We start from the raw sequence: 26,582 nt of genomic DNA on the forward strand, positions 1-26,582 counted from the left end.
CTTTCACTCTATTTTAAAGTGCATCTCAGAAATAATGCTTAAATTTGCACTTATTTGACTTATACTGACTGACTTCTGTCAGTATATAAAGTCACAATTCTGATATATAGTCAAAATTCCAAGATATGAACTCACAATTATGAGATATAAAGTCACAATTGTGAGTTATAAAGTCACTATTCTAGGATACAAAGTCAAAATTGAGTTATTAAGTCACTATTCTAAGATATAAAGTCACAATTGTGAGTTATAAAGTCGCAATTCTGAGATATAGTCACAATAGTGAGTTATTAAGTCACTATTGTACAATTTAAAGTCACAATTGTGAGTTATTAAGTCACTATTCTAGGATACAAAGTCAAAATTGAGTTATTAAGTCACTATTCTAAGATTTAAAGTTACAGTTGTGAGTTATAAAGTCACAATTCGGAGATATAGTCACAATAGTGAGTTATGAAAACACTATTCTAGGATATAAAGTCACACTTGTGAGTTATTAAGTCACTATTCTATGATATAAAGTCACAATTGTGAGTTAAGTCACTATTCTATGATATAAAGTCACACTTGTGAGTTATTAAGTCACTATTCTATGATATAAAATCACAATTGTGAGTTATTAAGTCACTATTCTATGATATAAAGTCACACTTGTGAGTTATAAAGTCACAATTCTGAGATATAGTCAAAATAGTGAGTTATTCAGTCACTATTCTATGATATAAAGTCACACTTGTGAGTTATTAAGTCACTATTCTATGATATAAAGTCACAATTGAGTTATAAAGTCACAATTCTTAGATATAAAGTCACAGTTGTGAGTTATAAAGTTACTATTCTTAGATATAAAGTCACAGTTGTGAGTTATTAAGTCACAATTCTTAGATATAAAGTCACAGTTGTGAGTTATAAAGTCACAGTTCTGAGATATAGTCACAATTGTGAGTTATGAAAACACTATTCTAAGATATAAAGTCACAATTGTGAGTTATTAAGTCACTATTCTATAAAGTCACGTCAGTATTGTAAGATATAAAGTCACAATTGTGAGTTATAAAGTCACTATTCTTAGATATAAAGTCACAGTTGTGAGTTATTAAGTCACTATTCTAGGATACAAAGTAAAAATTGAGTTATAAAGTCACAATTCTTAGATATAAAGTCACAATTGTGAGTTATAAAGTCGCAATTCTGAGATATAAAGTCACAATTGTGAGTTATAAAGTTACTATTCTTAGATATAAAGTCACAGTTGTGAGTTATTAAGTCACAATTCTTAGATATAAAGTCACAGTTGTGAGTAATTAAGTCACAATTCTTAGATATAAAGTCACAGTTGTGAGTTATTAAGTCACAATTCTTAGATATAAAGTCAAAATTGTGAGTTATTAAGTCACTATTCAAGGATACAAAGTCAAAATTGAGTTATTAAGTCACAATTCTTAGATATAAAGTCAAAATTGTGAGTTATTAAGTCACTATTCAAGGATACAAAGTCAAAATTGAGTTATTAAGTCACAATTCTTAGATATAAAGTCAAAATTGTGAGTTATTAAGTCACTATTCAAGGATACAAAGTCAAAATTGAGTTATTAAGTCACAATTCTTAGATATAAAGTCAAAATTGTGAGTTATTAAGTCACTATTCAAGGATACAAAGTCAAAATTGAGTTATTAAGTCACAATTCTTAGATATAAAGTCACAATTGTGAGTTATTAAGTCACTATTCAAGGATACAAAGTCAAAATTGAGTTATTAAGTCACAATTCTTAGATATAAAGTCACAATTGTGAGTTATTAAGTCACTATTTTGAGATACAAAGTCACAGTTGTGAGTTATAAAGTCACAATTCTGCACAATTCATGAATATATTTCCAACGTAAAGTACCACATAAAACTGTTTATGACATGAACTTTGGGAAACCCTGACGTAGACAAAATGACGGCGGTCAAACGTCACTTCCGCCCGACGGCCTGAAAATGCAGGCGGCCATGTTTTATTAGCGAAAACACACACTCTCTCGCAGTCGCAGCGTTTTGTTTATGCTGTGAAGTGTGGACATTTAACTTCCACTGAAATCTCCTTTCTCTCTCCCGGTTTATTCGAGGTGAAAGCGTGACGATGAGCGGTGGCACGCCGTATATCGGCAGTAAAATCAGCCTGATCAGTAAAGCGGAGATCCGTTATGAAGGCATTTTGTACACCATCGACACCGAAAACTCCACCGTCGCGCTCGCTAAAGGTCAGAAACGCACAGAAACACTCGAAAACACACTCCAGACACAAACACACTCTCAATTTGAGCTTTAGTTCATGTTGTGAGTCAGTATTACGTGTTATTAACACTGGGCCGTGTTTCAAATTGTTCTACGCGCACTATGTAGTCAGCATTTGTGTACTCTTGCGGTTTGGGGCATCTGAAGCGTGTTACAGTTTTATACGCTCTATTCACTTCATATAGATTTGGTTATTATAAATAATGCATTAAATACATGAGAAGTAAAGTGCATACACGCAGATACATTTTAAAGTAGGATTCTGATACACACTTTGCAGAGTTTTTTGCTAAATTACAATGAAAATACAGTAAACAGTCAAATAAAGATTTATTTACTCTCTAATACATCATTTATTTGTAAAATATACTGCGTCGTCTGCTCTGGGGTACTTTTAGATAAATATTTGTTATGTTTGCCGTCTTTATAATAGTTTTAGAAGGTCAATTTAAATATTTTTTTATCAGATGGATGTATTTTATTGGTCAGATCGTTTATTATTATTATTAGATGCTTACTGTAGGACTATTGCCAATGAAATCTGCCTCATTTCAAATCTGAAGTCGCCTTTAGTTGCTTTTGCAACAGCTGTTCACCCGGTTGCATAATATTCACAACTTAGATGAACTTAATGGGTCAATTTAACTTCCAGTGGGCTTAATCAGGGTATCCGTGGGGCCTTATAATGTCTTAAATCTCAAAAGCTAAATTTTAGGCCTTAAAAAGTCTTAAGTCTACGTAAGTGTTGTGTTGTAGGTCTTAAATCTCATTTAACAGGTCTTAATTTTCCTTTGTTCATGTATAGCAGCCAAATCTGGCCATTGACACCCATGCAATCGCAAACAATCCATCTCAATAAAACCTTTACGTTTTTTATTTTAAAATAGCATTTAATTACTTTTCTTACAGTAACATTTACGGTAACAGCTTAAGATGTTTCTATTTGTTTACTGCTAAGAATACTGACCTGACCTAGATTTATTATTATTATTATTATTATTATTATTGTAGACTGAAGTAATTGACCGCTATGTTTTGTTCTTTTCTTAGTAAGGGTTATAGGTTTTGGGAATGGATCTGGAAATTACAAAAAAGAAATATTCAAACCAATTATTATTATTGTATTATTAAATTTTAATCATTTTTCGATAGGCAAGAAAAAATCTTTTCTAACTGTGATATTCAAAACGAATCCTTAGCATTTAACCCTGAAGTGTAATATTTCATTCATAATGGTCTTGAAAATGTCTTTAAGTCTTAGATTTAACTTGGTGAAAGCTGCAGAAACCTTGTCAGTGTAAATCACTAAAAACACATTATTATTATTATTATCATCGCATTATAAATGTCATGATAAATGTTTGACATGGCAGTATGATTTAAAAATAATAATAATAATAAATTAACGCTCCTACCCTAATCACAAAAATATATCTTTATTTTTGTTTGTCGTTTTAAAGGCGTGGAAATGAGTGGTCTATGCTAGGGTTATGCGATGTCGACCAATTTGGCATCCTACGATGTCTAATGTGAAACATCGCGATGGGCCTTCGGTGACTGAATTGTTTATGAATAATTAAGTCATAACGAATTAATTATTTGTAGCCTACCATTTCAACTACCTGACCTTCATGGTCTTTGTTTTACCACCTGTTAATCACTTTCTGCGGGACTCTGGCATGAATAGGCAGAGTGATCTGTGTCTGTATAATGGCGTCCACAAACTTGGTTGGTAAAAAAGGTGCACAACCAACAGTATCTGAGGTTTTCACTAACATGACTAACAGCGTCACTAAATGACTAATGTACTGACACAGCGTCAGTACATAGCTTATTCCATAATCACTCTGCCTATTCATGCGGAAAAAGTGATTAGCAGGTGGTAATTTGTGTGTAACTTATCTTCATTTATTTATTTGATTATAGGTAAAACAAAGACCCAGCCCGGTCAGGTAGTTGAAATGGTAGCCTACAAATAATTAATTCGCTACGATTTAATTATTCATCAATAATTAATTCCCCGCAGACCACGATGCCATCGTCCATCGCGATGTTTCACGTTAGACATCGTACGATGCCAAATTGGTCGATATCACCCAACCCTAGTATCTTGTTAAATATTAAGTACTGTCATCATGGCAAAGACAAACAAAATTCATTATTAGAAATAAGTTGGTTAAAAATATAAGAAAGCTTCTCTCCATTAAACATTCATTGGAAGGGCTAATAATTGTGATTTCATCTGATATAATCACTTGTGTGTGCGTTATTCATTTGTAGCTCTGATAAAACCCAATCCAAACATTTCAGAGGCCTCAGTGAGGAGATAAAGGTTTTACTACGTTGTTTACGACAGTCTACATTGACTCGGTTTTGTTGTTTACAAGATGCATGACGTCAAACCTAGCAACCGGATTACTTGCCGTGCAAAAGCGTTCCCATTTTAATAAGATTAGAGTCAAATCTCAGAGGAAGGCTGCTAATTTATTGTTAATTAGCAGAATGAGAGTTAATTTGAGTTGTTGTTGCAGTGCGTTCCTTTGGCACTGAGGACCGTCCCACAGACAGGCCCATCGCACCCCGGGATGAGACCTTTGAGTATATTATATTCAGAGGAAGTGACATCAAGGACTTAACGGTGTGTGAACCACCCAAACCGACATGCTCTCTGCCTCAGGACCCCGCCATTGTTCAGGTACAGACTCCGAAGATAATTCTTGTACAAATTAAAATACAGTGAGGTGGATGTGCTTCTGGGGGGGTGTATGTTTACTGTAATGCACTTTTCACCCCATTGACTTCCATTCCTAAAGCTTGGTAAACTCTGACCTGTGAAATCGCATCATGTGACTGCATGAGACCAATAGAGGACCAAACCCTGACCTCTCTTTACAGTAATGTAAAATATGGAGCAATCGCTCGCTTTATTGACGACTAATCATCTAATGTGACCACGGCTTTAGAGTTCAGACACGAATATAGTTATAGGTTGGACCATATGAAAAGTCAATCATGATCTATAAAACCTGCAGAAACCCTGATTTAGATGTCTATGAACCGCCTGTGTTTGTAGTAGGGTTGAGAAAATTGGTGCATCGTGATTTCATTTGTCTAACAATTCTGAATCAATTCTCAAATATTCAGAATCGATTCAAAGTTCAAATGAGGCTGCAATGGACACAAGCTCTTAACAAAGTATCGCTGATAGTAGGGCTGCACAATATATCGTTACAGCATCAATATCGCAATAGTCACATCGCAGGATATGCAACGTTGATTTGGGATTATAGATCAGTCACACAATTCAGAACACATGAGGTTTGAGGAGTTTAAACCCTTTCATTGAGAATTTAAGAAGTTTAAAGCATTTAGACGCAAAAAAGCAGGACTGTTTGTAAGTTTTAATAGAAATAAATGTTTTTGAATGATTTATACCAGGGGTCACCAATCTCGGTCCTGGAGGGCCGGTGTCCCTGCAGAGTTTAGCTCCAACTTGCCTCAACACACCTGCCTGGATGTTTCAAGTATACCTAGTAAGACCTTGATTAGCTTGTTCAGGTGTGTTTGATTAGAGTTGGAGCTAATATCTGCAGGACACCGGCCCTCCAGGAACAAGTTTGGTGACCCCTGATTTATACAATGAAGATCATGTCGTTTTACATTTGATTTTTAAAACATTTTAGTTTCTACCTGAACACTGTTAGATTTGCCTGAAAGCTGTGCAGCACTGCTTATTTAACTTATCTTTGCTCTTTTGAATTTATATGCTTATCATTTATTATATTTTATGCAGATGTAATGCATAGTCATTGAACATCTCAGTCAGTCTAAATTGATGCATTCTTTCTCTTAAAGTTATCTAGTGAGTCGGCGCCAATAGCCTTGTGGTTAAGTGTGCCGATATATTGCATCGTGGTGCTCACGGCGAACCAAGTTTGATTCCCGGCTCGAGGTCCTTTGCCAACCCTTCCCCTCTCTCTGCTCCCAATACTTTCCTGTCTGTAACCTCCACTGTCTTTTACAATTGAAGGTAAAAAACCTCAAAAATATTATTATTAAGCTAGTGAAATCGCATTTATAATTCACAATATATTTAGCAGAAAAACTAAATATCACAATGTCAGATTTTTCCAGTATCGTGCAGCCTTAGTTGACAGGCATTGATCAGTTTTGTGTCTGCAACTTAAAGACGCCGTTCAAATTCTTTCTGCACCCAAAACTTTGAGACATTATAGATGCAGCGACGTGAAGAAAGCGTTCTTGCAGGACTCCCAGAGTTCATCAAGATTCTTTGGATTCCTCTTCAATGCCTCCTCCTCTATCTTACCCCAGACATGCTCAATAATGTTCATATCTGGTGACTGGGCTGGCCATTCCTGGAGCACCTTGAGCTTCTTTGCCTTCAGGAACTTTGATGAAGTATGAGGAGCACTATCCTGATGAAGAATTTGCCCTCTCCTGTGGTTGCAGCACAAATGTCTTGATACCTCAGGCTGTTGATGTTGATCATCCACTCTGCAGATCTCTCGCACACCCCCATACTGAATGTAACCCCAAACCATGATTTTTCCTTCACCAAACTTGACTGATTTATATTTGAATCAACTAGAAGTCAAGTATTATTTGTTGATCTTACATCTGGCATCGATGACAAGACTTTTATCAGGTAGTGTATTTTTTTAATGATGCCAGTACTGTCATACAGAGATTCCAGTTATTAAATAAAAACGTAGAAACTCTAATTGTGGTTAAAATATAAGGTTAAGCATCGTTTTGCAATCGTATCATGACCCCCGGAATCAGATTGGGCTTGGGAAGTGCCTAAAGATTCCCTCCCCTTGTGTTGTTCTTCTGCAGTGACCTGTTCATGTTTTATTTTTGTCCTCATCTCTTAGTCCTCTTTGGGATCTTCCACTGCTCCTCCGTCATCCTTCCAGTCGGGAAACTCCTACGGGCTGTTCAACCGTCCGCCGGTCGCACCGTACACCCAGTTCAACCCTTCCCCGCTGGTCTCGCCGCAGTTCGGCACCGTTGGAGTCGGTAAGTCATCTTTCACAAGAGATATTTCAGCTCAAGCTAAACTGAGGAGCGGATATATCTGATCCTGTGGCACATCTGATGTGCGTGCACCTGCTCTTGCTTTCCTCACAGGAAGTGCTTTGGGATTGTTTGGTAGTGAAACTGGCTGTGCCATTTCTTCTGCTTTCCTCAGTGACAATCTGTGTGGGTTCATAGCTGAAGGTAAAACCGCTCTCCGGGAGCCAGAAACTGAACAAAAATGACTTGTGTGAATCGAACTTCAGATCAAAATTAATCACTGGGAAATGAAAGACCCGTTTAACGCTCAGCAGGAGATCGGCGGTCTCTCACATCTGTGTTTTGACGTTTTCATGCGTAATATTTCACTTCTCACTTTTCGAGGGCATTTTGAGGCACCTGCATGTGGAGGGGAAATGAAGGGTCTAAGTCACCAATCACGGTCCTGGAGGGCCGGTGTCCCTGCAGGGTTTAGCTCCAACTTGCCTCAACACACCTGCCTGGATGTTTCAAGTATACCTAGTAAGACCTTGATTAGCTTGTTCAGGTGTGTTTGATTAGAGTTGGAGCTAAAATCTGCAGGACACCGGCCCTCCAGGAACAAGTTTGGTGACCACTGGTCTAATAGTTTCAAACTAATGTATCTTGTGGCCACGTACACACTGAAAACCACTGGGAGTACATGTATCGTTGAAATGATGATGAGTTGGGCGATATGACAATAGAAGTCAACTCATTCATTCATTTTATTTCCAGCTTAGTCCATTTATTAATCTGGGCTCTCCACAGCGGAATGAACCGTCAACTTATCCAGCATATGTTTTAGGCAGTGGATGTCCTTCCAACCGCAACCCAACACCGAGAAACACCCATACACACAGTTTTACACACATGCACTATGGACAATTTAGCTGATCCAATTCCCCTATAGAGCATGTGTTTGGACTGTGGGGGAAACCGGAGCACCCGGAGGAAACCCACGCCAACTGACCTAGCCAAGGCTCGAACCAGCGACCTACTTGCTGTCAGGCTATTGTGCTACCCACTCCGCCACCGTGACGCCCCATAAGTCAACTCGTATATTGATAACAGTATATATGTCATGATATAGAGCTGGTTCTGTGAAGGAAATGTTTTTATATATAGAATAGGGCTGTGTGATTAATTGAAATCAAATTGTGGACGAACTGAAATGTTGCAGTTAGCAAACTTGATATATATCACACACACACACACACACACACAGAACTTAAGGCTGGTGCGCACTTCTGCATCGAGTGATCGCCTTACTTGTAGTCATGCATTTACACTTCTGCATGCTATATATGTCGCTCTGCAGTAACACGTCCGAATCACTAGCTGGCAGCAGATTTTTATTGTTCCTCTGTTTTTTTTTTTGTGGGTGTTGTTTTTTTCTGAGCGCTACCTTAATGTACAAGTAGCTAAACCTCGCTCATTAAGAAGCGGGAACCGGTGGAACAACTTTTGGCCCGTTTCCACTGAGAGGTGCGGTTCAGATCACCTTTATCACCTTTAGCTTGCGTTTCCACTTCCAAAAGGGTACCCTACCCACTATTAAGCTGCGGCCCACCAGTTGAGAATCCCTGGTGTATGCTATGTGTTTTTTTTTTTTTTAAACGTTTATTTATGTGCTTTTTGCTTTTTATAAAACTACAACAAAATACAGAAGAAAAAAAAAAACAAACAAATCAATACACTACAATATAATGCATATAAAATACTTATGACAGAACAACCAACAACAGACCACAGGGACAAATGCACATGAAAGCAAAATATAATTTAGCTGGTCAGGTAATGCATAAATAACAGCAATTATAAAGTAACGTTGTTGTTGTTGTTGTTGTATCACCAGAAAAATGCATTATCCTGACTATAGTTTTATTGTCAAATAATAGTTTGGGCACATTATTAAGAATATTATAGATTATAAATAGTGAATAACTGTGAGTACACTCAATCTTTAATTACTATATTATTGAAAGGGGTTATTGGTTAGCTTGCGTTTCTCCTAATGCATTAAGGTGTTCTAATATCTGTCCCCATGTATTATCAAATATCTGCAATTTGTCATTATTGATATATCTCAACCTCTCCAAAGCAAGCATGTTTACGATATCTAGTATAGGTACAGATTCAGTTTTCCACATTCTCAAAACCACCCTTTTGGCAATTACCATACCAAATAACATGGCTCGTCTTTCATATTTATTAAACATCTCTAAATATCCCAAGAACAGCTGTAAGTGGACATGGTTCAAGATTTTTTTGGAGGGCTTTAGAAAAACATTCAAATATATTTCCCAATATTCTTGTAATTTAGGACACAACCATATCAAGTGGCTTAGGGATGTTACTGCTGCTTTACACCTATTACACCGTGGAGATATGAGGAAAAATCTTATGTAGTTTCTCTTTAGATAAGTATAACCTATGCAGGGTTTTAAATTGAATTAAATGATGTCTTACGTTAATTGAGCATGTATGTATATTCTCAAGGCCCTCTTCCCAACTCTCTGAATCTATCTCTACCCCTAATTCATTCTCCCAGGCTTGCTCAACTTTGATTTCATCCACAACTTCCTGCCTTAATAAGATGCCATAGAAATATGACACAGCTCCTCGATGATGCTATGTTTTTTAATCGCAAAATTGTCCACAAATTTCTGGGAATTACCACCACATTTTTTTTAATCGCAAAAAATCACATTAAAAAATCCTATGAAAAGGTAGGGGGTGTGATGTAGGCTGTTTATATGGATTTATATGAAGTGTGTGCTGCACGAAGTTAAATTGATTCTAAATCACAATATCAGTCAGAAATTCACCACCCCCAATTACACAGTTCCTATTGGAATTCCTATAATTACCCGGTGCAAACCCCCTGGTATCTTCAGGATCAATTTAAAGGCACTTCAGTCCAGAGAGCTCCAACATTGGGTTTGGTCTTTCTGTAATGTTCAGTGGCTCCTAAACTGAGTGTGCTGTTGCTGTGTGTACGTGGTCACTCTCTCTGTGGAAATTCTGCTCTGAGATTTCTTTAATTCTAGTTTGGTGTGTTTGACTGGTGTGGTTTAATTACTGATTAATTCATTAACACGATGGGCTATATGCACACAGACTTCATTTTCAGCCAATCTAAGTGCTTCCGGTGAACTGTCACGCCATTACAAAATCGGCAGATCTGATTTCTTTAAAAATCGATGATCTTCATCAACTGATTGATTTAGGATATAAAGTGGGTCTCAGACTGTATAAGAAGCGTTAAATTTAACTGTTCTGCATCATGTCTTTAAAATATGGACATTTGTTTTACCACAGTATTTTTAAAAGAGTTGAATGCAGCGCTCGCCTGCTGCCACTGAGGGCGCTAGCGTTTAAACAGCATTTCACCTTGTTTTTACGCTTGAGCAACTTAATAAATGCTTAAATTTATTTAACTGATTGTATTTTAATTACATTACAACATTAATGCTGTAAAAGCAACCAAATGAAATTGAAGATATTCACATAAACCTTTCACAGGAAGTTTATCATTGGCTGAAAACACTAGCTGTTTGTGTATATATAGCGCATTCACAAGGTTTTCCCTCATCAGGCTGACTGCAGGTATCATTATATTTGGTCGGATTGCATCAGTAATTATCTTGCATGTGTTTATGCAGGGAACACCAGTCCGGCTCTTGACTCTCTCAGGAAGAGCCCACCAGTAGAGTCTGCCGTCCCATCAGCCCCTGTGGTCTCCTCCACCCCTGCTGCACCAGGATTGGGCCGCAAGAGTCCTGTTTCCACTCGCGTGGCCTCCACCAACACACAGAAACTTGTGGATCTGACGGAGCAAACCAGAGGTGAGAAACTCCAGATGCTTCTAGACTTCTGCCGTCAGTGTTGAGGAACGTTACTATTGAAAGTAATGCGCTACAATATTGAGTTACTCCCCAAATAAGTAACTAGTTGCGTTACTTTTTAGGGTAAGTAATGCGTGACGTTACTTCTTGCATTACGTCTTGTTACTTTTCGCCTTATTTTTTGTGTTAATTTTACATCGCTTTTTATGCTACTTTTTGCGTGACTTTTTGCTTTTTGCGTTACTTTTGAATTACTTCTATTACTTTTGCGTTACTTTTCGCTTTTTGCGTTACTTTTGAATTACTTTTCCATTACTTTTGCTTTACTTTTGCATCACTTTTCGCTTTGTGTGTTACTTTTCGCTTACTTTGTTACTTTTCGCTTACTTTGTGTTACTTTTCGCTTACTTTGTGTGTTACTTTTCGCTTTGTGCGTTACTTTTCGCTTTGTGTTACTTTTCGCTTACTTTGTGCGTTACTTTTCGCTTTGTGCGTTACTTTTTGCTTTACTTGCGTTAATTTTACATTACTTTTTACTTTGCGTGGTACTTTTTGCTTTACTTTTTACTTTTTTTGCGTTTTTTTGTTAGTTTTTGCGTTACTTAGCTTACTTTGCACATTACTTTTTGCGTTACTTTTTGAGTTACTTTTCCGTTACTTTTGCATTGTTTGTGCATTACGTTTCGCTTACTTTGCGCGGTACTTTTTGCATTACTTTTTCGCGTTATTTTTTTTAGTTAATTTTACATTAAATTTGACGTTACTTTTTGCCTTTGAGTTACTTTTTGGATTACTTTTTTGGTTGCTATTTGCTTATTTTGCACGTTACTTTTTGCTTTACTGTTTAAGTTACTTATGCTTTACTTTTTCTTACCTGGCTGATGCTTGATCTCTTTCAGAACTTGCAGGTTTTTTTTCCTGTTTTTTAATAGAGGAGCTCTGCAATTACCAACACACTTCATAACCTTCATTTACCTTTTAAAAAAACATAAGTAATAGGGATGTCCGATATATCGGCAGTCATATTGTTATCGGCCGATAAATGCTATTTTTAATGTTATCATTATCGGTCCGATATCAAAATTAGGCAGATATTGCTGTTAATAGTGTGACCTGAAAATAAATTCAGAGAAGTTTTTTTTTTCCCCACTTACTACTTTTTTACTTTAATCCATCCATTAGTGTTGAGAGAGGAGTAATAATAAGACTGAGTACTGCGAGTATTAAACCCAGATCTCCTGCAAGGCTTTGATAATGTGTCTCAGTCCTAAAAGAGCTGGTCTCTCCCAGGCACTGATGTCCTGAAAATGAGCGCACCAGAGTCCGGTCAGTCCAGAGGAGGAAGCAGAGACGCCTCTAAACGGCTCGCAGGTTAAACACCTCTGCCCAAAAGCCTCTCTCTGCAGTCGTGTGCTGAAACTGCATGATCTTTCAAAGAGCTTCCTCCATCTGTGTTTCACATGCATCCACACTGCAGTTTTAGCCGTCTGCTTTCATTGTAGAGGACTTACTTAAAGAGTGAATCTCATGCAAATCTAGTCGATGTGGACATGCTTCAGTCTGAAATCAAATGCATAATATATAGAATTAGGTTTAAATTATAGTATTAATATAGTAAGTATATACAGTGCTTCCCACACATAGACTTTACTTGGGCAGGCCGCCCAGGTATATTTAGGGACACATTATTTTTTACTGTTATTACCATCCTTTTCTACTTGTATCTGCTCAATATAACCAAACATCCACGGTCAAGTAGTGGAAAATCATCTTCTCGTTTTCGTTCTGTGCCCCAGAGACCTGTCAACAGTCGTGCAGACCATTTCACGTGCTCATCAGACCCACAGAGACGTGCGTTTTTGGGACTTAAATTCATCCAGCTCGGGTTTCTCTATAAACCTCCTCTATAAATCTCCTAAAATGTCCAGAATTTAACTTTTGCTTTTGCTTTTTCAAAACTCGCATGCGTTTCTGCATTACTCTTTTATTAAAGACTACTTTTCCGCCTGGTTTCACAGCTGATAGCGCATGCACAGCCGTGATATATCGAGACATAAAGTCAATAATAGATTCGATAATCTAAACGACTCCGATAAACTTTACTATATATTCCGAGAGGACGAAATGACATCTAAAATGGCTGCAAAATATATGTACACCATTACAGGTCAATCAACGCATTTGCCTGATTTAAAATCTACCCTTTTTAATCTTGTAATTATGATCATTTTTAGAAATATTGTCTGTTTTTATTAACTTCTGTCATTTATTTCGAATATCCTGATTATTGTTAATGATTCGGCTATTTTAAATATCTAAACGCTGCTTTGGCATTCAAATTAGCTTTGAACTTGAGAGAAAGGTGATGATAAATATTAGAATAATAAAATTATTACTATTGGGGGTTGTTGTTATTATTATTAATAATTTTATTATTATTAATATTATTTATATTAATATTAATAATATTATTATTAATAATAATAGTGATGTAGTAATAATAATAATAATAATAGTATTAATATTACTAATATTATTATTATTACTACTGTTATTATTATTGCTAATATTAGTTATGCTATTATATTTATTTATATTTTATTATATTAATTAGTATTATTGTATTATAATAACATGAGTGACAATTTCATGAGATTCATTCAAACTGCTGCATGTGTTACTGTGCTGTACATGCTGTATTAGGCAGGTGTGTCTGGAAAATGGCTGAGTCCAGTGGGTTTGTGTTTTCAATGCTTGTGTAACCTGTTTTACTGAAACTGTGTTTGTTGACTTGATACTTATTAGATGCCTAAATCTATTTATTAGACCGCAGCCTTTTCTTTACACTGATTAAACACAACTAATGTGTGACAAACCACATGATGGCGATTCTTTCCTTTAAATTACGATATTTTCTGAACTATATGTGGCTCTTAAAAAGGTTAAAAAGGCTAACAGGGGGCTTAAAAAATCATTTTTCAAACAAATCAGAGCAAAAAAACACTCGAAGGACAACATAAACAACAGGACATACAATATTAGTACACCAGGTACAATCCCGTTTACAGTCATAAGTGTTTATGTTTGATCACATCCTGTCATACAAAGATCGAAAATGTCTTGTTGGGAGATTCCAGATACATATAAATAAAAGCACCACAATTAAATGAAAACATTTCTTCTGAACCACCCTCCCCTGTATGAAGAAACTGTATAGGATTGTTGTCAAGCATCTTTAAACTTTATAAATTTATTTCCAACAACAGCAGCTTTGTGTACTTTAAATGAGTTTATTTTTCCTCACCTCACAAAAAAATCCTGTACTTTTTAATTATTCCCAATTTTTATTATGAAAATGCACTCACTGTCCACTTTATTAGGTACAACTCACTAGTACCGGGTTGGAACCCCTTTTGTTTTGACTGCCTTAATCATTCGTGGCGTAGATTCAACAAGCTACTGGAAATATTCCTCAGAGATTTTGCTCCATATTGACATGATGGGATCACACAGTTGGTGCAGATTTGTCTGCTGCACATCCATGATGCCAATCTCCAGTTCCACCACATCCCAAAGGTGCTCTATTGGATTGAGCTCAGGTGACTGTGGAGGCCATTTGATTACAGTGAACTCATTGTCATGTTCAAGAAACCAGTCTGAGATGATCCGCACTATGACATGAGATTTCGAACCATTCTCTGTATAATCTAGAGGTGTTTGTGCGTGAAAATCCCAGTAGATCAGCAGTTTCTGAAATACTCAGACCAGCCTGTCTGGCACGAACAACCATGCCACGTTCAAAGTCACTTAAATCCCCTTTCTTCCCCATTCTGATGCTCACTTTGAACTGAGCAGATCATCTTGACCATGTCTACATGCCTAAACGCGCTGAGTTTCTGCCATGTGATTGGCTGACTAGAAATGTGTGTTGAGCAGTTAGACAGGTGTACCTAATAAAGTGGCCGGTGAGTGTATAATATGTATGATAAGCCAAACTGAATCTACTCAATAATACAAATCTTAATGTGTGGCATTGTGTGCATGTTAACCGCAGTGTACTACAATAGAAGTTAAAGCATGTTTCAGATGCTTTAAAAATGATAAAAATATTGTGCTAGCAGTTGAATGTCACACGGCATGCATCTTTGAACACTTTCGTTTTGCAATGATTGATCAATTTGCTTCTGTTTGCTCTTTACACTTAAAGTCAGAATTATTAGCCCCCCGTATATATTTTCACCCCAATTTCTGTTCAACACATTTCTAATCATAGTTTTAATAACTCATTTCTAATAACTGATTTATTTTATCTGTCATGATGACAGTAAATAATATTAGACTAGATATTCTTCAAGACACTTCTATACAGCTTAAAGTGACATTTAAAGGCTTAACTAGGTTAATTAGGGTAAAGTTAGGGTAATTAGTCAAGTCATATTATAACAATGGTTTGTTCTGGAGACTATTGAAAAAAATATAGTTTAATGGTGCTAATAATATTGAGGTTAAAATGGCTTTAAAACAATTAAAAACTGCTTTTATTCTTGCCAAAATAAAACAAATAAGACTTTCTCCAGAAGAAAAAAGATTATAGAAAATACTGTGAGAAATTCCTCAGTCTGTTAATCGTCGTTGGGGAAATATTAATAAAAAATGTATAGGAAGGCTAAAAATTCTGACTTAAAATGTGTATAATGTAATGTTTAATTGTCCACTAACAGTGTGTGTTTGTGTTGTGTCTAGCCGGCGGTCCTCCTGCTGCTCGCCGCGGCCGTGCTGGAGCTCACCGCGGTCGGGGTCGGTTCCCCGTTCGCAGAGAAGGACCCATGAAGTTTGAGAAGGACTTTGACTTTGAGAGTGCCAATGCTCAGTTCAACAAAGAAGAGATCGACAAAGAGTTCCAGAGCAAACTCAAACTGAAAGGTACAAACAGGACTAAATGTGCAAATAATGATGTATATACGTAAAGGGAACATGGAGGCTAAGACACGTGTGGCTGTTGGCGGAGTTTTTCATCCACTCTGGAGGGATTTTGACTCTTAATGTGGCCACAATTTCAGCAAATTGAATGATTTTTGGTCACACAACTTATTTTGACACACATTTTGGAAAAATGCTTTGAAATTTGTTTACTCAACAATACACTGAGCAAATTGACCACACTTTCATCATGTTGGGGTCTGTTTTTGCCCCATTGACTTCCTTTATCATCACATTATTTGATTGCAAAGCCATGACCGCATATGACTGCAGAGTTGTCATGCGTTCTTGATTGTTGGTGGCTTTCCCAGTTGGGATGAGGTAAAACCTGTCATTTTTACTGTTGATCATCAGACACAGTGCAAAAAGCTGGAGTATAGTGTACATTGGCTGTGTGCTTTAGTGTGTGAGACATTTGCGCATTTGCATTGATGAATCAGACAATCTAAATAAGCCTCTCAGAACACAGCAAACACAGTAAGTGTGTTTCTGCACACACCATTATCTGCTGTTTTACTCCATTGAACTCCATGTAAAAGCCAGAAACCTGTTTGCACAGGCCTATCTAAAGGGTTAATGCTGACATCTGATGATCAGCAGGAAAAATGACACATTATACCTTTTCCCAATAGGGAAAACCACCAACAAGAATGCATAATTATATGCTGTTGTGGCTATGAAATCAAAAAATGTGATTATAATGGAAGTCAATGGGGCAAAAACAGCCCCCAACATAATGAAAGGGGAGTACATTTGAACAGTACACAAGGGTTAACGACCAGTTGACCCAAAATGTATTGTCATCGTTTACTCATCTTTCACTTGTTCCAAAGTGGTTTGTTTTTTTCTGTTGAACCCAAAGCTTTGTTATTAGTGACACCAGTGGCTGTTCAGTGAATTGCAGCCATTTATTTATTATTAATGCATGTTTTTTTTGACAATATGTACACCTAAATTGGATTTAAGTGCATCTATATATAGTTCTATAATTGTATTGTCTCTGAAGTATCATTAGATCTGCTGAAGACTATAACTATAAGCATTTGTGGTAAACTGACTCATTAACTGTGTATATTTTCATTCTGTGTTCAGATGAGAAGCCGGAGAAAGCTTTGAATGGGGAGGAGAAGGCAGATTCTGGCGTCGACACTCAGAACAGTGAAGGAAACGCTGAGGAGGAAGATCCTCTTGGGCCAAACTGCTACTATGATAAAACCAAGTCATTCTTTGACAACATCTCCTGTGATGATACCAGGTCAGATCACGTTTAGAAATGGGACATCCTGTTTTTTTTAAACACTTCAGTAAGTAATGTTGCTGTTTGAGCATGAAAAAGATCTGCAAAGTTGCAAAACGCACTTCAAACAGCGATATACTCTGTTAGATGTACATGGGCAGATTTTTTGTTTGAGTAACTGAGGCACAAGATGCCCTCCTCTGGTTAAGGGGCGGGAACAGCAGCAGCTCATTTGCATTTAAAGAGACACATTAAAAACATAGTGTTTTTGTTAGGAATGCACTGTTCTGGATGCACTTGGTTGAAAACTGAAAATGTTTTGCAGTAATTTATTATTCTAAGTGATATGTTGTCATTTTGTAAAACTTTTTAAAATTTGAAATCATTACTTTATACTGATTTAAAAAAAAAAAAGCACAAGTTAGTAAAATAACCAGTTGTTGACAGTAAAATATTTTCGGCTATTTTTCTTTGTCGGCTGGAAATGAAAAATGCAGTTTTGGTGGTCAAAATCTGATGCATCCCTAATTTTTGTTTCCACACAAAAGGGTTAATATGACATAATGACGTGTGAGGCGTTTAGAGCTGAAACCCACGCCAACACGGGGAGAACATGCAAACTCCACAAAGATGGCCCAGCCGGGACTCGAATCAGCAATGTTGCTGTGAGGCTGAGCCACCATGCCCATATCTCAATATATATCACAGAAAAGTAAAATATCGCAGCCTCAGATTTTTCCAGTATCGTGTACCCCTAATCATTGTGTAAATATATAGTCTGTAAAAGATATAGACGTAGTATTCGTGATGTCACCCATAGGTTTCTGAAGAACAAGAAAGAAGCTACAAGTAGGCGTGGCCAACTGTCATCTTTTTTTGTTCGTGCATCATCGCACTGACAGGGGGATACCAAACAAGGGCGCCTAGCAATTTTGCTTAGATGGGCTTTTCTTTAGGAGAAACGCTTAATACTTCATCACCTGCGACTCGTTTGTGTTCTGACCACATGTGCTTGGTTGTAGACCATATCATCGAAGTGTTTAGTCTTTTAAAAAACACTGTTGTAATATGCTGAGCCACTAAACATTGTTCTTATGATGTTTTTCTACAGGGGGAAAACGCGGAATAGTTCCAAACACTTCAGATATAGTCTGTGTTAGTAAATGCAAGGATAGTGATGAAATCCAGCGTAACACTGTATGACACGTTTCAGACGACTGTTCGAGAACCTACAGCTAATCAATCTGTCAGATTCTGGAGTGCATTACAGCTCTAAAGAGAAATATAAATGATCTTAAATAAAACAAATACATTTATAGAGATGACATATAAGTATATAATTTCACTCACAGGGGAAATGGAAGCCATGTGAATAGTTTGTGAGCACAATTAAGTGCACACAGCATGCCATATCATCTGATAATAGTAGGAAATAATTCCTAAAGGCAGCTGACTGTGTAAAGCCACATAAAACAACACAAAAATACGATGAATATGCAGAGTTCAGCGGCTAATCAGCCGGAATCAGCTGAGGTGACATGATGGTGACCAGCAAGACATAGCTGTCACTCAAGTGGCCACGCCCTTAATTATGCAGACTTAATATAACCTAATATAAAGGAAACGGATGAGTTATAAAAAAATTCACCCCCTCACAGTTATGAAGGGTGATATTAGCTATATGCACCAAAATCGTTCTTTGTACCAGGCTGTAAACACCTTTTTTCTGCTGTAAAGTCGGCCATTTTAACAGTGAGCTCAATAGAAACGTGCTCTATTATGGAGCCAGGACTAGCGGAATTTCCCTGAATTGCAGTTTCAGTTCCGTATTTGCTTCACAAGAGCAAGAGGTTGTCACTTGGTTAAATGTTAACAAAATTATTATCTTTTTCTTGTTCTTGACTGTGAACAGGAAGGCAGCCGAGAGGTCTGGAGGGTCATTTTTCCCCCGGTGAGTGTCATAAAAAATTTCTGTTTGTGTATAATCTCTTGAAATAATAATTTTGCTGGTTATTCAGACAGCACAGGCAGACCTGGGCGGAGGAGCGGCGGATGAATGCGGAGACGTTTGGGCTGCCGTTACGGCGGGGTCGCGGAGGGTACAGGGGCCGCGGAGGCATGGGCTTCAGAGGGGGCCGAGGCCGTGGAGCCGGACGAGGCTCGTTTGGGCCTCACCCTGGCTTCAGGGGCGGATACAGAGGAAGCCAAGGAGGAAGAGAGTTTGCTGACTTTGAGTACAGGGTAATGATGAGCGAGTCCAATTATTCTTTGATAAGATTCACTTTAATTTGATCTAATTAAGTTAATACAAGACTGTTCACCGAGAGCTGTGTTTACATTAATCCTGTGACTTTAAAGTCAAGTTGCAAGTGCTCTTCCATGTTAGCATTTGGGTGTAAAGTTAAAAACTAGCCTAAAGAAAAAAACAAGCGTAGAGCACCATCTGCAGGTTAAAACTAGCTGTCTTCTGTTTAAAAACTAGCCTACAGCATTATCTGCTGTTTAAAAACTAGCCTACAGCATCATCTGCTGTTTAAAAACTAGCCTACAGCATCATCTGCTGTTTAAAAACTAGCCTACAGCATCATCTGCTGTTTAAAAACTAGCCTACAGCATCATCTGCTGTTTAAAAACTAGCCTAGAGCATCATCTGCTGTTTAAAAACTAGCCTAGAGCGCTGTCTACTGTTAAAAACTAGCCTAGAGCGCCATCTGCTGTTAAAAAAGTAGCCTATAGCGCCATTTGCTGTTAAAACTAGCCTAGAGCGCCGTCTGCTGTTTAAAAACTAGCCTAGAGCACCATCATCTGCTGTTTAAAAACTAGCCTAGAGCGCCATCTACTGTTATAAACTAGCCTAGAGCGCCATCAGCTGTTTAAAAACTAGTCTAGAGCGCCGTCTGCTGTTAAAAACTAGTCTAGAGCGCTGCCTGCTGTTAAAAACTTGCCTAGAGCGCCGTTTGCTGTTAAAAACTAGCCTAGAGCGCCATCTTCTGTTAAAAACTAGCCCAGAGCACCGTCTTCTGTTTAAAAACTAGCCTAGAGCGCTATCTTCTGTTAAAAACTAGCCTAGAGCGCCATCTGCTGTTAAGAACTAGCCTAGAGCGCCATCTGCTGTTAGACTAGCCTAGAGCGCCATCTGCTGTTTAAACTAGCCTAGAGCGCTGTCTGCTGTTAAAAACTAGCCTAGAGCGCCGTCTGCTGTTAAAGACTTGCCTAGAGCGCCATCTGCTGTTAAAAACTAGCCTAGAGCACCGTCTTCTGTTTAAAAACTAGCCTAGAGCGCCATCTGCTGTTAAAAACTAGCCTAGAGCACCGTCTTCTGTTTAAAAACTAGCCTAGAGCACCATCTGCTGTTAAAAACTAGCCTAGAGCACCATCTGCTGTTAAAAACTAGCCTAGAGCACCGTCTGCTGTTTAAAAACTAGCCTAGAGCGGCGTCTGCTGTTAAACTAGCCTATAGCGCCGTCTGCTGTTTAAAAACTAGCCTAGAGCGCCATCTGGTGTAACAAACAGATCTAGATTGCCATCTGCTTTTAAGCACTAGAATATCGCAGAATTGATTTCTCAAACTGTTTTTCACTACAGCTGTAGTTGTTGTCATGCGAACACCTTAAATCACAATTCTTAGTTATTTAAGTATAGCATTGATATCTTAACTCGCAATATTATTGTCAGAATTAGAGTTATAATAATATTTACATTTCTATACGCTTCCATAGTTGACTTTTTTTTCTTCTTTTTCTACAGAAGGATAACAAAATTGCTGTGTAGTGATGACACGAAGTGGCTCGGAAGACCTGACTTGTATTGAACTGCATCTTGGGTCTCGAGAACGAGGAGATTAACGTACGTGTTGTAAATCTGTCACCAGCACTGGGGTTCGACTGCTTGAAACCTGTATGTGAATCAAACTTCTACTCCGTTTTTCCAAAGGAGTGGAACCAATGCAATTTTTTTGAATTGTTAATTTGAGTATAACATATCCAGACGGCTTCAAAAATACTATGATTTCTACAGGACTTCCATACTCGACCCGAATTTGATATACCGCTGCTTTCAGCTAACCGATTATCTAGGGCAACATATTGTGATGATTTTGATCACTGAATGAGCTTTATTTTTGACTTGTTTGCTATAAAGTATCTTACAGTGTGCTTAGCATCAAAATAGACCCTCTTGAACTACCATATTTTTCTAACGTAATTTCATTTTACAACCCCCAACGTCATTCTTCCTGTAGTAAATAAGGATTTTTTTTAAAGAATATATATATAAACGTGGTATATTGACTTGGAAATGTGATGTTTATAGTGATATTCCTCATCAGGACAAGCTAATAAAGATGTGTCAGTATTGAAAGTAAAGACATTTTAGATTTAAATGGAAAATCGGAGCCGTTGTGAGGGAACGTTTTGAATATATCAAAAATGGCACAATTTAAAATGACACAATATGGTCGACAAATGCAAAGTCACCTCAGCGATATGTTTATATATTATGTGGATTTATATTGTGAGGTACACTTTGCGGTAGCGCTTTGTAGCAGACATTTACTATCGAGTGAATGTCCGATCTATACTAAAGAAAATAATGCTACTCTGTGAATCTACACAAATCTATGCTGCAGTTACTTTGATGCGTTCTTTACACTTTCTGAGCTTCGCTATTAACAATTCGCACCATAAAACTGGTCACGCGAGCTGGACACAATTGCGCAGAGCCTAAAACTTGCTGGGAGATGAGTACTTGCGTTTATTTATATATATATAAATAAATAAATAAACGTTTTTCAATAGCACTACTTCCCAATCCATTTGATTATTTAATGTTAAATCTGTAATATGACTGAGCACAGTCAAACGGGGGAAACTAGCCTTTGTACACTGAGCCTAGTGCTTGTTGGGAAGTGAGTACTTATGATTATTATACCAGATATGTGACGAATTGTTATTTTTAGTGGTTAGAATTGTTATTTTCCTTGATGGAGCTTCACCACTGACACTTCACATTTTAATACTGATCTAATAAAATTGATTTCTGCCCTGTCTAGATCTTGTTTGGGAAGTGAGTACTTGCGATTAATTTAGATTAAGCCACAATTATTTTTAGCCAGGTTTAGGTTGGTTTCTTTTGTTACTTGATGAAGGCGCTTCACCACTAACTACTCGTATCATAAAACTGATCATGTAATACTAGCAGCCTAGAGCTTACTGGGAACTGAGTACTTGCGATTATTTCACAAGATTTTTGAGAAGCGATTCAGTAGCTCTACTTTCACATTTGATTTGTTTACTTTGAGTTTTATTCGTAATTTAACACAATGCTGGAGCTTTACCACTAACACTTTTACATATTAAAAGTGATGCAATGAAACTGACATGCAGACACAGAGCCTAGAGCTCGCTGCGAAGTGAGTACGTATGATTATTGTACAATATATTTGACAAATTATTATTTTTAGTGGATGCTTACCCTTGTGACTCCGTAATGGAGCTTCACCACTGACACTTCGCATTTTAATACTGATCTAATAAAATTGATATCTGTGCCCTGTCTAGACCTTGTTTGGGAAGTGAGTACTTGCGATTAATTTAGATTGATCAACAATCAATTTTAGTGTATGGTTTTCTTTTGTTACTCAGTGTTGGAGCTTCACCATTAACTATTCACATCATAAAAATGGTCATGTAAAACTAGCAGCCTAGAGCTTGCTGGGAAGTGAGTACTTGCGATTATTTCGCAAGATTTTTAAGAAGCGATTCAGTCAAACTACTTTGACATTGAATTTATTTAGATTTTTATTCATAATTTGACAACGCTGGAGCTTCACCTTCAATACTTGTTAAAAATTATCTAATTAAACTGACATGAATACACTGAGCCTAGTGTCACTGGGAAGTGAGTACTTACGATTATTGTACAAGATATCTGACTAATTAATTTGTTTATTGGATGGTTATATTTGTGACTCAGTATTGGTGCTTTACCACTAACAATGCACAACATAAAACTGATCATGTAAAACTAGCAGCTTAGAGCTCACTGGAATATGAGTACTCATGGTTATTTTGCCAAATATTTGAGAAGCGATTCAGTAGCACTACTTTCTTGTTCGGTTTATTTTGCATTTTATGTGCAAGTTGGCGTAATGCTGAAGCTTCACCACTGACACCGTGCATTTTAAAACTAATGTAATAAAATCGACACATACACAATCTAGAACTTGTTGGGAAGTGAGTACTTGCGATTAAATATATACGAGATTTTTGAGCAACTATTAATTTTTAGTGGATGGTTTCTTTTGTGACCCAGTGTTGGAGCTTTACCCCTAACAATTCACATCATAAAAATGATCACGTAAAACTAGATGCCTAGAGATTGCTGCTTAGTGAGTACTTGCGATTATTTCACAGGGTTTTTGAGAAGCAAATCAGCACTTCTTTCACGTTTGATTTGTCTACTTTGAGTTTTAGTCATTATATGACAGAACGCTGGAGCTTTACCACCAACACTTTACATATTAAAAATGTACGAATGTTGGCACTTCAATGCTAACAATACACTTAAAAAAAGAATCAATTTAAACTAGTGAATGTACACTGAGATTAGCGCTCGCTGCAAAGTGAGTACTTGCGATTTTATTTTACAAGATATTATGAAATATTCTTCCCAGCCGATTGTTTCTTGTGTTTTCTATCTGTAGTGTCACAATCCTGGATCTTCACCACTTACAATTCACAACATAAACCAATCAAGTGAAGCTAGCTTAAGTACGCTAACCCTAGAGGTTGCTAGAAAGTGAGTACTTTCGATTATTTCACTAGATATTAAGAAACCTTTATCCCAGTTGATTAGTTTCTTTTGCATTTAATCTGTAATGTGTTCGAATGCTTGAGCTTCAACGTTATTAAATTCAGTTAATAAACTAATCAATTTAAACTAGCATACGTACACTGAGGCTAGTGCTCTCCATAAAGTGAGTACTTGCGGTTATTTTATGAGATATTATGAAATATTCTTCCCAGCAGATTGTTTCTAGTGCTTTCTATCTGTAGTGTCACTGCTGGAGATTCACCACTTATAATTCACAACATAAGCCAATCAAGTGAAGCTAGCATGAATACGTTGACCCTAGAGAGTGTGCTGGACAGTGAGTACTTGCGATTATTTTATGAGATATTCTTCCCAGCGGATGGTTTCTTGTGCTTTCTATCTGTAATGTGACCGACCGCTGAGAAGCCAGAATGTGTTGTGTACATTAATGCTAGCACTGTTTAGCTTTTCCAATCTCTCCTTGCTCATCTAATACACACCGAGTGCACTAGCATGATGACCTTTAACCTCACGCAGCTTTACCTGACCTGCGCATGCAATGCCGTATTCGCACCTGTTGATTTTATGGTCTTTTTGTTATGTAAGCTCATTTCTGCCACAGAATTTAAAAAGAAATTAAAGGTAGTTGCAACTTTCTAACTCCATTATTTTTACTTATTTGCATATACATATTTACATCTCAATTCTCACGACTTCAAATTGTAAATGTATCATCTCTCAGAAATAAACGTTTAAATTGTTAGTCTGTAAACTCATAACTGAGAGAAAGATTTGCAATCTCCTTTTTTTGCTCTCACAATCTCAGATCTCACAAATGTTCAAAAATTAATAACAGCTGCCTTAGTCAAAATTGTGGGAAAAATGTCGCAATTACCTTTATTTTTTATATTTTATCATGTGGTGGAAAGAAGCTTTCATAGTAATTTAAGCGTTAATGTCACTGAAGTCGAAGGTTTGCTATTTTAATTAGCCAGTTATTCGATTCTCCATTCACTTGGTGATGAAATCACTGATAAAATGTCTTGTCCTTTGTTTGTTTGAACTGTTAGGATATTTTGCTAAGTTGAAATATGAAATAAAGTAGTTTTTCCACAAATTATTAAAGTATGAATCTGTATGATTTAAAAAAAAACATTACTTTTCGGAAATTGTGTGATATACTAGGGTTGGACGATAACAATTTGGCATCATACGATGTCTAAAGTGAAACATTGCGATGGATGATGTCATCGTAGGCAGCGGTGAATTAATGATTTATGAATAATTAATTCGTAACGATTTAATTATTTGTTAGTTACCGTTTCATCTACCTGACCCGCGTGGTCTTTGTTTTACTCATAACCAATTCATAAATAAATAAAGATAAGTTACACACAAATCACCACCTGTCAGTCACTCTTTCCGCAGGACTCTGGCATGAATAAGCAGAGTGATCTGTGTCGTTATAATGGCGTCCACAAACTTGGCTGGTAAAAAAGGTGCACAACCAACAGTATCTGAGATTTACACTGACATGACTAAGTACAAGCGTGAAAGATTGAAGCAGTGTACTGCCGCTGTGACCTGACTCCTGGAGCTCAGACGTGCGCATACGCTGACTGTGTGTGCTTGTGGTCACGTGATGTGCGTTTTCAGTGGTATAGTGTGGATGGAGATCTATTCAGAAATGCTTGGTGAAACTGGATCGTTTTCGTTCTCAAATGCCATTTTAAAACTAAGACGTAAAAGTGTAAACGGCGCCTGAGTGTGTATTTTTCGAGAGCGGGTTGCTGCTATGATGAGGGCGGGGTGGAGGAACGCGATGCTGGCTCAGTTTCGTGATGTCTATCGGCCGTCAGCGATGGATGATGGCATCATCTATCGACTCAACCCTATTATATAGGCACTATATAAAAAACTGTTTATTATTCAGTAATAAACAGTCAAACAAACGTATCCATCATAATAACCTGAAGATTTCACGTTTTAATCATTTTTAATAAAGTTTTTCTTATTTTAAGTTTAGTTTAGTTTGTTCATTATTATTTCCCCAATTTATTTATTTTTTATTTTAAATGAAGCTTTTTTTCTGGTTTCACTCATGTAAATTCCAGCTGAGTGTTTCTCTTTAATGATGAAACAGTAATATATTCACGTCTAAATGGGAAATTGCAGCATGCAGGTCTTGTTACGAAAACTCCAACCTTCAGCGACGCTTGCGAGGCAAAAACTGTTATGGAAATTCATTTTATTAAACGCCGGTTTCTTCTGTCACGCTTTCCTCCTGAACCTCAGCGTGAAGATCTGTTCACACCTACATGTAAAGAGGTTTTTACCAGATGCAACAATAAACCGTTTACGATCTGC

The 26,582-nt window shown here is 37.1% G+C and overlaps 1 protein-coding gene across 3 annotated transcripts; it reads left to right on the plus strand.

Annotated features, from left to right (window-relative positions):
- The first annotated feature begins 1,980 nt into the window (after positions 1-1,980).
- Positions 1,981-26,582, plus strand: lsm14aa (LSM14A mRNA processing body assembly factor a). Of its 3 annotated transcripts, XM_056451428.1 has the most exons (11): positions 1,981-2,245; positions 4,811-4,974; positions 7,175-7,319; positions 7,431-7,520; positions 11,003-11,185; positions 12,476-12,556; positions 15,929-16,108; positions 17,258-17,420; positions 19,315-19,353; positions 19,421-19,643; positions 21,150-26,582. In XM_056451428.1, exons 1-11 carry the CDS (start codon positions 2,125-2,127, stop codon positions 21,171-21,173), a joined length of 1,413 nt encoding a protein of 470 aa, XP_056307403.1. In that variant the 5' UTR covers positions 1,981-2,124; the 3' UTR covers positions 21,174-26,582. The 3 variants fall into 3 exon arrangements, with proteins under 3 accessions (XP_056307403.1, XP_056307404.1, XP_056307405.1); XM_056451429.1 differs by lacking the exon at positions 12,476-12,556; XM_056451430.1 differs by lacking the exon at positions 7,431-7,520.

Source organism: Danio aesculapii, chromosome 25 (assembly GCF_903798145.1).
Source record: "Danio aesculapii chromosome 25, fDanAes4.1, whole genome shotgun sequence".
NCBI classification, from domain to species: domain Eukaryota; kingdom Metazoa; phylum Chordata; class Actinopteri; order Cypriniformes; family Danionidae; genus Danio; species Danio aesculapii.